Source organism: Nymphaea colorata, chromosome 6 (assembly GCF_008831285.2).
Source record: "Nymphaea colorata isolate Beijing-Zhang1983 chromosome 6, ASM883128v2, whole genome shotgun sequence".
NCBI classification, from domain to species: domain Eukaryota; kingdom Viridiplantae; phylum Streptophyta; class Magnoliopsida; order Nymphaeales; family Nymphaeaceae; genus Nymphaea; species Nymphaea colorata.
The window spans coordinates 23501024-23513613 of record NC_045143.1 but is presented as its reverse complement, the minus strand read 5'-3'; the positions used below and the strand labels follow the sequence as shown (position 1 = coordinate 23513613).

Here is a 12590-nt window from a genome sequence, read left to right as displayed (position 1 = left end):
CGAGTCGAGCTACTCGAGTTTGACTCATTTAAGCTCGACTCGTAAGCGAGTTCGAGCTGCTTATTTAGTTAAACGAGTCAAGCTCGAGTTGACGAGTCGACTCGTTTAACTAATTCACTCGAGTTCGAGTTCGAGTTCGAGTTCACTTAAATGAACTACTTAACGAACTCGTTAAAGCTCTACTCGTTTCGATTAGTTAATGAACCGGTTTTAAAAAACCGGTTCAGATGAGAAAGCGGGAAACTCTTTTTCGCTTAGGTTTCCTTTTTTCGTTCTCACTTCTCTCTCTCTCAGACTCCGACTCTCCCTCTCTCGGTCTCTCCGACTTCTCCTTCTCTTCTCCAGTTCTCCGTCTGTGACTGCGTTTTTCCTAGTTCCGTCGTCCGCGGCCGTGGGACACTTCAGCCTTCAAGGTCAGCGACTCAGCCGGCTGCTCCGCCTTCAGCCGAAGGTTCCTGCCTGTGCCTGTGCTCTCCGCTCTTGCGTCTGCGTGTGCTCTCTGCTTCAGCCTTCTGGCGCTTCTCCCTTCAAGCTGACCAAGGTTCCTGCCTGTGCAAGTTCTCTCTCTCTCTCACGCTTTCTTTCTGCATTCTCTCTCTCGTTTTCATCGCGATTCATATTTTCGGTTCCTCCTGCAGACGCTTTTCCCTCTCCGTCTCCTCGGACACATCCGAATGCCTCTCCCTGGTTCCCACGAAGAACCAGATACACTTGTTGCGCTCTGCTCATCTCTTTTGCAGCGTGAGGTGAAATATATATGAGTCTGAGACATGCTAAACATGTTACATGATTTGATGAAAGCATAAATTTTTAAATGATGTGTCATTTTGGTGGTTGAGTTTTGCCTTTTTGTTTGGAATAACTGATCATTTGTCACTATTTTCATGGCAGCCTGGGAGTCCAGTTCTATGGTGCAATTTTCCTACTTATCTGCTATTTTCCTCCCAACCAGTTAGATGGCAGCTCTGAGTATTCTGCTTTGCCTTCATCTGTGTTTTATTTGCAGTGTATCTTCTGAGCTTGGAACTACGTTAGTTTTCTTAACCTGGAAGCTTCTTAGTTTCAAATTTATAATGTTCCTGAGTTACCCATCTTTATACTGTTGTACGTTTTCTCGTCTGTGAAGTTTACTTTGTTATTTGTTTCGCAGATCTGATATGAAGGAACTGTCTGTTGGACTAGAATTGCATAATGAAACTTTACCTTTACAAATGGGTAGCCGCTATTACAAGTTAATTGGTCTGAAACCTCTACATTGGTATGAAGTGAAGATATCTTACCCTGCTTCTGTACGTATTTCAGTATCCCTTGCTGATTCTTGATGTTCACCATGATGCCCATTTAAGATAATATTGATCCCATGACTCATTAGATTCCAGCAAGTTTTTCCATTGAATTGAAGAGGGGGAACTTTGAACAAGAACGTGCTTTTAGTCTCAGAAGATTGCTTAACACTGAGAAGCTGATTTTCAGATCTGGAGGTCACAGTTTGGTTGGTTTCTAACTGTTTTTCAATCATTTATGAGTGTAATTAGGAAAGCAAGTGATGTCTTATACATACTAACTATTATGATTGCTCTCGTTGTTAGGAGAACAATGAAGACACAAGTGAGGGTGCTTTAGTGTATGTTCAGCCGGAAGGTGTTGTTGCAAAGCCACATCTAAAGGATATGTTTAACATTGGTAAGGAATTTACACGATTAATCAGCTGCCCTACCATAGGTACTGAATTATTTCCTAAGTATGGCAGAACACAAATGGGTGCTAAAGGTATATTGTTACTGTCTCAGTCACTGCAACTGATGACTTGATCTTTGGCTTTTGTCATTTGGCTGCCCACTCGATTGAGCTCCTAAATTTGTGAAGACCCTTTTTTCCAATTGGCAAAGGGGAGTAGGCTGACCCTACCAGATTATGCCAAGAGATACACTCGGGGCATTGAATTGTTGAGCTTCTTCAACTCGAAGGTCTTAAACTCATACTTCTCATGTTGGCGACTTAATGCAGACTGTTGATCTATATTTATTATCCCAATAAAAGCATTATATGATTTGCCATGAATAAATATTGATGAACAAATTCAATACATACAAAGAGTTCATCCTCTTCAATTTACCTTTTTCTGTCTTGAAAGACGAAACAAATGGTGGATCTGGGTAATTCCAAATAAGTTCTTTTGTATACTTACTAGTTTCAATTTTTGTTCCCAAATGCAGTATGTGATGAACTTTTACTTGGGATTCCATACAAGGCTTGGTGGGTTGGAATTTTAGCAATCCTTTGTATCGCATTTGTATTTGTTCTTTCTTCTGTGCTTCCATCACGTTTGCTCCACAAGGGTCAAAAGTCTGCAAGGCTGAATGAGATATTAGCATCAAAAGTGTCATGAAGAAACTTTTTCAGGTGTGAACAGTGAAAATACCTTTGGTGCTCTTTAGCTTTAAATGAAATTCAATGCTTTTATCTTGTTCATATATCTGGTGTGTTTATCCTGCAGATCATTGCTTTCCTCATGAAGGTCCTTTGACTTCGTGTTGGAATACATATCTATTTTTTATCTGCCATTTCAAGTAGCACACAGCACTGGCATGATATCCTATAATCCTACTGGAGATTTTCTTAGCTAGTGACGATGATTAAATAGGTGACAATATAACAAGCAGGTCTGTGATTCCGTAGAAACCATCAGAAGCAAAAGCAAATGACAATTTTTTCTGGTTTCTCTTCTAATAGCTCAAACTACTAGCTATGGGGCAAGGAAAACTTTCGGCTGATTTTATTTATTTTATTTTCTTTCCAGGGTGAAAATGAATGGTGACTGGGTTACTGCTACTCCGGACGTATACCAAGTCGCTCTTGGCATGGACGCAGAATTTTTAATCCTGGCATCAGATGGCCTCTGGGATTACATGAGCTGGTTTGCAAAAGTCAAACATGTTGAACTCTTTTAGTCATATGATTGTTTTGGTCACTAATATTTTCATGTTGATGCTTTCAGTTTAGATGTTGTACGATTTGTTAGAAATCAACTTCGTCAGCATGGTGATGTTCAGGCAAATATTTTGGTGGTTCCCATTTTCTGCTGAAATATTAAGCAATGACTGACCTGCATTTCATTTTTCTTGCAGTCCGCTTGTGAAGCTATGGCCCTTGCTGCCTTGGTACTTGACCATACATGTCTAGTATTGAGTTCATATAATGCATATGTTTCATCCCTTTTCTCACTGGACAAATGCTCAATTATGTTTTTCAGGATCGAAAGTCACAGGACAATGTAAGCATTGTTAAAATGGTCTCCTGGATTTCATAAAGCTTATTACTGCATGTTGTATAACATCATCATTCAGAATATCAGGCTTGGTCCGATTGGCTATAAATAAGCATATGTACATAATGTCATAATTTAGATAATTGCATGCCTTCTACCATGCACGTTAAGCTACTAATGCTTTTTTATGTCATTCTTGGTGAGTGAAGTATGACTTCATTGTATTTGCAGAAGAACGAATTGTCCGGCAATGCCTCCTGATCAAGATCAAGTGAACATCTTCATTGAATTCAGCCAAGCTTTTGCTATTATAGGGATAGTATCATTGGGAATCTGGTTGTCACATCAGTTTGTTGCATGAAGTTGCAGTCTTTAAGATATGGATGTAGATAACATGCAAAGATCCTCACATCATCTTTGTAAATCATTATATCCATAGACATTCTGAATATCATGTGACATCATATTCCATTGAGCAATCTTTGGAAATGGCACTTGTGAACGTGTCATGTATTTTTCTTTCTACTTTTCTATTGAAAATCAATTAGGCTATTTTCTGCAAGATTTCCACACAACCAGTATTTAAAGTTCATATGCTTCTGTCACTTTCCATTTGGAAGTGGTGGTAGTTAATACTATTTCAGTCACCATTTTTTACTCTTAGGTGAACTAGTTGCTCCATCTCATTGCCATTTGATGTCTGATGCATCCACATTGAAGCGTATCTGAGAGTTTTTCCAAGTTCACATTTCAAAGCTATGTCAACAGATAGTTTCACTTGGCTTTCACGTCCTGCATTGACACTAATTTTTTGGACACAGAAATTCCTGAAAACACAGAAAAACTCATTATGTATTAGTGGATGATGTATGATGACTTATCATTAGCACCAAGAATTTGCACATCCCTTTTCTAGTGCTTCTCCTGGCTGTTTGGTTTTTACCTGCATCTGCGCCACTTAAAAATTAGTGTATTTGGATAGCTAGTGTGCTTACACGAGCTTCATTTGTTCAGACTTTTATTTTAATTCAATATTTTAATGTATATAGGTAAATTCAAGGAGGCATTTGACATCTTATGCAAAATGCAAAATGCTGGGGTACAGCCTGACAAGGTTACTTGCAATATTCTTGTCCATAAGTGTTCAATAGCAAGGGAAATGTTTGTTCTGATTCTAACTCTTCAGTATATGAAAGAAAATTCACTTGTTCTTCGTCGACCCATGTATTTGGAAGCATTGGAGGCTTTGAGAAGCTGTGGTCAAAATGATGAACTGTTAAATGAAGTCAATCCCCATTTCTGCCATGAAGGCTTTGATGATTGTAGATGTGATCTTTCTCCAGACCCTCAGCATTATGCAGACAGGGGAGTTCTTGTAAACTTATAAACTGTAAATGGTTGCATGGTAGAGTCGGAAAGCTTTCCCTTAAGAGTGTTAGTTCCATTATTTCATCAATCACTGAAGATGACTTTGATATTGATGCGTAGAACTTATTCTTATGTTGGTTACAGGTATCTCTTCTGTTGCTCCTACTCTCACAACATAGCACCAAAAGGAAAATATATAATGTTCATAAGATCTTACTCCCAACCCATATAATGTTTAATTTTGTCAACTCAAATATGACCTCTTATTATTATTTTTTTAAGTTGAAGTTTTTTTAGGAATTCATAGGAAAATATAATTATGAGGATAAACATTAACGGCCAATGGGACATTTGATTTCCTTGGTAATCGAGCCTTAATCGAGCTCGATAAGGATGAGTACCAAACGAGTTTATCGAGCCTTAATTGAGCTCGAGCTCAACAAGTAAGGATGAGTGACTATCGAGTCGAGTTTGAGCCAGGATAGTCGAGCTATATTCGAGCTTGAGTCGAGTCGACCTCGGGCTCGACTGTGTTCAGCCCTAATTGAGAATCAATGTCTCAAGCATTTTACTTTTATTATTGAAGCTTGCCAACTGTTGCAGTTTCTTTGAAGTTTTGTAATAATTTCTTAGTCCTGTAGACAGGATTCTCTCATGTAGGTCTGGGTGTCGGGCCGGGCCGCCGGCGAGTACTTGGTACCCGGCCCGGCCCGTCCCCCATCCTCCTCCTCCTCCCTCCCCTCCGCCTGGGACCTCTCCTTCCCCCCTTCCCCCCATTGGGCCGGGCTGGCTCAGCCCGGCCCGATGCCCACTCCTACTCTCATGTGAGGTTCCTGTTTTCGAGAGGGCAGTGACTTTCTGGGGCATAAAGGAGGTTTGATTGCTTGCCTTAGGAATCCAATCTCAGAACTGAAATTGTTTGTTCCTATCATATCAGATCTCTCTATGTTAACTGTCTTTATGTCAATGTACGGATGTAAACTGGCTATTTTATTAATAAACGAATGAACTTTATTTTCATATTCATGAAACAGTACAATTGATCTTTCCACATTACAGAAAACGGATTGATTTGATTGAACCAACTTTACATTTTCACGGAGAAAGTAGAAAAAGAGAAAGGAAAAAGATGTTGGCTTCTATCCCAGCAGGTGTCAAGCCACATTCGAATTTGACCTTGTCCAACTTTTATTTTAATCAAGGTATTAATCTTGAAAATTAATTATCCACCTTGGCTTATCACTGCCCAAATTTTTTTTAAGGACGCCTTGTTATAAAATCAGGATGCTTTCTCCTAGGCAAGGAAACCTGGCTTCTTCTGGCAAGAGCTTTAACTTTATAAAAAGATCATCCTGCTACAGTTACAGACCTCCTTGTCAATGATCAGACTCGAAAGCTCTTTTGCAATACTTGCACTCGCTCCCACCGACAAGCGTTTGCTATAAAGGCTCAAACAAAAGGATCGACAACAGTACTACACTGCAGAACAGAGACGAGATTCTTCTCTCGCTGGCAGCTGATGCGTCTATCACTGGATTTTCAACGGCAAGTGCAGAACAATACAGCCTCGCTCCATGCGCCGGCAATGCCTCCGGGAGCTGCATATCTTCTTCTTTGTGGCTGAGTTCTGGTTATTCTGATTGCTATCTGTAACTTTTACCCGAACAATGTACGACCAGATGGTTTTGAACTACTCATCTCATGAGAGAAGGAGGTAGAGACAAGGTACCGCTTGTTCTTCTGGAGTACGAGCTGTGAATAACTCAGCGGGATGGATGTGGAAATACCCCAATACGTACATGAGCTGTGATATATTGATATTCTGCCATACAATGTGTTACCTCATATATATTAATGTGTGCCTTCTTATATATATATATATATATATATTCTTCCCATAAAGAAAAAAAAAAGGCTGATACCACTCGTTCTTGTCAGTCGGCACAGCCTGGTTCGCGTCACTGTTGAGAAGAACAAGATGCCCTGAATACAAATGTGTAAAGGGGCGTGTGATTGCTCGTGATATAAAATCTTTAGGATCAGATTTAATATCAGACCTTCCTCTTCGGATCTACAGTTTTGAATGCAAAGAATTAAAATAAGAATTTTAAGTGTATATGTTAAGTCTGACCTGAGACTCTTAGGTTCATGAAGACTAAACGGAAACTTTTATCGTATCAACAAAAGCATATCATCACATCACATCCACATATTATTATGTGGATTGATTCAAATACGAAATAATCAAATGTCTCGTAAAATAAGAATAACATTATTTAAAAAGGACCCTCCTCTTACCATTTTATCCGGATCCATTGCCCATAGTTCACATTTGGATTTGAATTCCAATGATCTAAACCGGTTCTTATTTGGATCCGGATCCGAAAGTGTCGAATTCTGCTGCGGTTCTAATTGAATTCGACCCATATCCGCTTTGTTTTTAGCCTCGTGCATTGAAACTCACTTGCGAAACCCTAGCCTCCGGAAGAGCCATACAAAAGGTAGAACAGCCTTCTCGCGGCTAGAGTTTTTGAGGCGGGAGCAGGCAATCGCCTAGGGTTTCCGAGCTTCTTCCCACAAGAAGGAAATCGAAATGGTGAGTTTTCTTCTTGTTTGCTGCAGCTCCGTCTTCTTTCTCTTATGGATCCGTCTTCTCATTGATATATTGCCATTTCTCCATTTGATCTGCATGTGATGGTATATGGCCTATTTTTGGTTTTCGGAGAAGAAAGTCTCTAGGGAAATTGTTGTTTGGTTTCGTTTATTTGGTGATCTTTCGTAACGTCTTTGATCTTTCAAACAGACAGTATACGAGGACGATTATATCTGCGGAATACATATGTTGCTGCGTCGAATTCTCTTGTTTACTTTTGTTTTGTGTTGTTATGGCACGCTTATGGCTCAAATACGGCACCCTGTACAAGCTTTCGAGCTGGGAAGTGTAGTGATTGGAGGTGTTCTTTTGGTGGCTATTTTTAGAGTTATACCGAGTTTTTTCTTCTTTAACAACCTAAATTCCATAGGCCAAGTACGAGGGTTAATCCTCAATGTAGGACTGGAAAATCATGGATAAATATGTCAGGATAATTCGTATTGCGTTGGTTGACCTGTATTTCCTAGTTAACTAGTTTCGGCTCAAAAATGTTGAGGCGTTCAGTTGTTTTTTTCTTTTCTTTTTCTTTTTTTTGAATATAAAATCGGAATATTTGTCATTTGCCTTAACCGGTTAACTGAATGAGGTATTCCATGCGGTCCCGTTAGGCAACAGTAAGATCCCGTTACTCTTTCACGAATCTGCCCTGGAAATGGGGGAGATTCTTGAAATGGTGGGTTGCAGTGTTCCATGAATTTGTCCAATTTTTTGGGTCTGTTTCATGGGACAGTAAAAATGTGTTACTGTTGTCAAATGGCCTCTACGCTATCTAAGTACAGTGTATTTGCAGAATGGCTCCTAAGAAATTTCTTCTGCTTATATTAGTTTGATCTTGAGCTATTTGTTTCTTCCCTGTTAATGGTGTTGTCGTTATGTTTATCTCCATGGTTAAGAGAGATGTCGAAGTTGGTTGACGTGTCAAAGGCTGTCCTTGTGTTTGGTTTTTCTTCATGTTTTGCCATTTCAATTATGGAAAACGATGCCATGTTCCATAATTTTTTAAATTTTCCATTGATTCGTAGCTCATCGTGTTGTTATCACATGGATACTAGGTGTAATTGATCCAAGAAAGTTGAAAATGAGATGTGTGCACACAGACATGTCTCTTTTAGTTGTGGTTAGTTCCAGGGGTGTAAGTAGAACCACTGAAATGATCAGGAAGTCTTTCTTCTAGGGGATAAGTGTCATTAGGCATAGACGCTTGGAAGGAAAGTAGTCTACCAGTTGCCTGCATATGGTGGGTATTCTTTTGCTTTTAGTTCTTACGCTTCTAATTACTATCTTTGGCAGTCTGGAAGGAAGAAGACTCGAGAAGTTAAGGAGGAGAATGTCACACTAGGCCCCACTGTTCGAGAGGGTGAACATGTTTTTGGAGTGGCTCATATCTTTGCCTCCTTCAACGATACCTTTGTGGTTAGTTTCATTGCGTTTTTTTTTTTTATGCATATTGTGGTCAATAATGTGTTTGTATGTGGGATTTTTTTTCACAATTTTTTCCGTTGATGGAAACAAAAATATTACCTTTTAATTACATCTTATTTGCTATTTGACTCAAATGTGCGTGGAATTGTGTTTTGTAGCATGTAACAGATTTGTCTGGAAGGGAAACCCTCGTTAGAATTACAGGTGCATGTTCAATTCATAGCTCCTCGTCTTTCATTTCTTGACAAGCATTAGACATTGCTTTTTAGTCTCATAAATTTAAAGCTTTTTGGCCCGAGCCAAATGGAGCATGGTGGAACAGTTAGTCATTCCAGCACATGTGACTTGACAGAGTACTCTCATGATATTGCAGTTTATTTTAGTTCTTTAGGTACATGTACATTAACTCCATGGCAGTCGTACAGGCCTTTTTGGTGAAGAGGTTCTTACCTCCTTTACTGCCATTGCGGAGTTTTACGTGTACATGTTTAGTTTGTTGTTGTTTTGGTCCAAGAATTTAATTTCTTGACATTTCCCACCACTTGGTAGTTGGTACCTACCAGGTCTTTTTTCACTATGGATGTTCTACTTCCTACTTCCTATTGCCAGACATGTTAAGCTAACTAGTCATAAATGTGGTTCCTTGCAGGTGGGATGAAAGTCAAAGCTGATAGGGATGAGTCTTCCCCTTATGCTGCTATGCTTGCAGCTCAAGATGTTGCCCAGCGATGCAAAGTATTGTTTCCTTCTGGCTTGTCTCTTCATTTCAGTTCTGCGTTTGTTGATGGTTTTTGGTAGGTCAATTCATAGCTCCTCGTCTTTCATTGCTTGACAAGCATTAGACATTGCTTTTTAGTCTCATCAATTTAATGCTTTTTCGCCCGAGCCAAATGGAGCATGGTGGAACAGTTAGTCAATCCTGCACATGTGACTTGACAGAGTACTCTCATGATATTGCAGTTTATTTTAGTTCTTTAGGTACATATACATTAACTCCATGGCAGTCGTACGGGCCTTTTTGGTGAAGAGGTTCTTACCTCCTTTGCTGCCATTGGAGTTTTAGATTTCCTTATTGGCCTGTCAGAGAGTTTCTGGTCTTCCTATGTGTCTCATTGGGCTTGCCTTGAGTTTTACGGCAAGCAATCAGCATTGCTTTAACCAGGCTAAGTTGCTCAGTTTCAAGTGTTGAGTGGGGTCATTCTTTCGTTGAGCTAGTTGTGGGGTCTATGTGGTTTACCATTGCTGGGCTGCTCACTTACGTCTATGATGCAGTCACCTTGTGATATTTGGGGGGCATAAATAACTCTTGCTGTCACTCCCGTTCTGTGTGATATCTCCAACATCTTATAGGAGCTCTAAAGATCCCTATCAAATCTGACATCGAATATGCCCCTTTGCAGGAGCTTGGCATCACTGCTCTTCACATCAAACTGAGGGCAACAGGAGGGAATAAGACCAGGACTCCTGGACCTGGTGCTCAATCAGCTCTTCGTGCTTTGGCACGGTCTGGAATGAGAATTGGCCGGATAGGTATGACAAAACGTTCTGATTGCATATATATTTGAACCGTTTTTCCAAATTCGACCCTAGCACATTGATGATTTCCAAAACTATTCCTAACTTGATGCTATTGATAAATTTATCCATATCGTTTACTCTACTGGCCCAAATTAGTTGTTGGATTCCTTGGGAAAATAAAGGAATAACTTGATAAAAATAACATGCAAATATTTTTGAAATGAGATAATACCATTTTGAAAAGTCCATGAAAATGATACTCCTTTTTCAGGAAAAATTAGAGATTCTGTTGAACCTTCTCTCTTGGAGAAACTCAAGAGTCTTTTTTCCTTATTCCTGAATTGTAGACTTTCATTTGGATAAGTATTATCCTTTTTCTTTTCAAGTAACGCATTTTGTTTACGTTTGCCTTATTTGTTCTGCAACCTGTTCCAGAGGACGTGACTCCCATTCCCACTGATAGCACCAGAAGAAAGGGTGGACGAAGAGGAAGAAGGCTTTGAACTTGCCCCGCTCTTTGTTATTGTCCAGTTGTGTTCAAGGTGAAGGCCGTGGAGTTTTTGTTAGCTTGTGCGTCAATCCCCTCGATTTTGCGTTTTTTCCCATTCCTAGTTAGTTGCTTTTTCCCACACTATTGCAAGTGAAAACAATTTGTTTATTCGTGGAGGGGACCTTTTTTTTTTTAATGCTGTGGTAGTTATAACCTGTTAAACTTAGCAAAGACCAAATGACTCAGCGACTTTGTTTCATTTCTTGTCCTTTCTTAAAAACGTTTAAGTGAGATCAGGTCGCCTGGACGAGCTCAATGCAGGTAACACCTGCTGGCATTTTGATGGTCTGGTTAACGGACAAGTGGATTTGATGAAGAAAATAAGGTCCCTGGTCGAAGGGATGAAGTCTTAGGGCTTGTCTGGTTACCTTTATGAAAACGCCATGTAAGTTGTGTTTTGATAATGATCTAAACTGGGTTGGTCGCCCAGTTTTTTCTCAAAAAATGTTGTATTAGTTTTGTCTCACACATTCTGTTTTCATAAACATATGTTTTTTAACCCACCCTTTCCCCAATGGAACGTCATTTTGGTCTCACGACACACGTTCCAAAAGACACTCGGTTTGTACGAAAACTATGTTTTCAGGGTGCCGTAACATTAATGTGCATAAGACCATCTCCATTTTGTGTTTAAATGCAAATTGTGATAGAGATTAGGGTGAGTTTCAACTAAGTTGAGCGTGAATTGTACTAGTCAGGCTTCTTCACCATCTCTAGCCTACTCAGCTATCCAAGTCAATAATGATTTTTTTTTTTTCTTTTTGTGTTGTCAACATGCTTGACTAGGATATGGTTTAAGATTTACTTTTGGCTCCAGTTAATACGATTGGTATCCGACTTCCAAGCCATTTTGCTGATCCGAATTTATAAGGTCACTTCAGGGTTCTCTCAACTCTCATCATCAATTCGCATAGGGTATCTGTCTCAAAGCCAATAGCATAGCATGCATTTCTCTGAACAAAAAAAAACTGCCATCATCAAAATCCATTCAATAGGGTTCCGTCTCTGTCTTCCACCATATAGGTTATGCATCTAAAAGTACAATATTATGCATTTATTGGAACACCATAACTTATTATTTTGCATGTTTTAGAACAGTATAAACTGGGGGAATAATTTCATTCCAACCCATTAACAAAGGTTAATATTTACTTGCCTCCATGCAAACGGATTTGATTCACAATGGATGCAACTACTACTATATCCAAGTTTTTAAGTATAAAATATAGGGAATCATTGTTCAGCTTAATTAGCATAGTTACTTTTTCACATCGGAAGAATTAGCGAGGAGAGATGCAGATGGGTTGCATACACCCTTGAGTTTCACTTTTGGCTCTATTAAGTTCGATGGGAGTCGTATTTCCTATGCGTTTAGCTGACGCGTGAATTATGCGGTTGTTCTATGAGCTGTTCGGCAATAATAACACTCTTTACTGTCCCGTCAACATCCTCAAAAAATAAGTCACTGTGTTTAAGTGTTCAATAAATTTGTTCCATTTGTTGGGACAGGAACAATATAATACTGTTGCTGAATAAATGCCTCCCGAGGATTCACTCAGCTTTATCTTCAGTCCATTTTAGGGTATGGATCTAAAAGATCAGTGTTATGCATTCTCTGGAATAATGTAACTCTGTACGGGTACATTTATCGCAATCCTGGATCATATTTGGATCCAGTATAGATTTATTGGGATCCAGTAAGAAAGGTTGGAAATTCGGTTGGCTCCAAGTAGAGGCAATCGTGGATCATATTCAGAAAATCAAGTAGCTACCACTGTATAAAACCATTTGCATGTAGAAATACTAAATAG

The 12590-nt window shown here is 39.4% G+C and overlaps 2 protein-coding genes across 15 annotated transcripts; both read left to right on the top strand.

Moving 5' to 3' along the window:
- The first annotated feature begins 269 nt into the window (after nt 1–269).
- On the top strand, nt 270–4783 carry LOC116256269 (uncharacterized). Of its 14 annotated transcripts, none has more exons than XR_004173080.2 (9): nt 270–541; nt 639–746; nt 892–1030; nt 1151–1289; nt 1373–1492; nt 1590–1683; nt 2217–2403; nt 2498–3274; nt 4318–4783. XR_004173080.2 is itself a non-coding variant. In XM_031632585.2 (8 exons), exons 3-7 carry the CDS (start codon nt 957–959, stop codon nt 2387–2389), a joined length of 600 nt encoding a protein of 199 aa, XP_031488445.1. In that variant the 5' UTR covers nt 270–541; nt 639–746; nt 892–956; the 3' UTR covers nt 2390–2403; nt 2801–4783. The 14 variants fall into 14 exon arrangements, 4 of the variants coding, with proteins under 4 accessions (XP_031488445.1, XP_031488443.1, XP_031488444.1 ...); XR_007573655.1 differs by having other exon boundaries at nt 2498–3687; XR_004173087.2 differs by having other exon boundaries at nt 1590–2403; nt 2498–2663; nt 2801–2917; nt 2999–4783.
- Nucleotides 4784–7094: 2311 nt separating this feature from the next.
- Nucleotides 7095–10978, top strand: LOC116255414 (40S ribosomal protein S14). The gene is made up of 6 exons (XM_031631215.2): nt 7095–7232; nt 8580–8702; nt 8870–8915; nt 9361–9446; nt 10112–10241; nt 10665–10978. Exons 1-6 carry the CDS (start codon nt 7230–7232, stop codon nt 10730–10732), a joined length of 456 nt encoding a protein of 151 aa, XP_031487075.1. The 5' UTR covers nt 7095–7229; the 3' UTR covers nt 10733–10978.
- Nucleotides 10979–12590: the final 1612 nt, after the last annotated feature.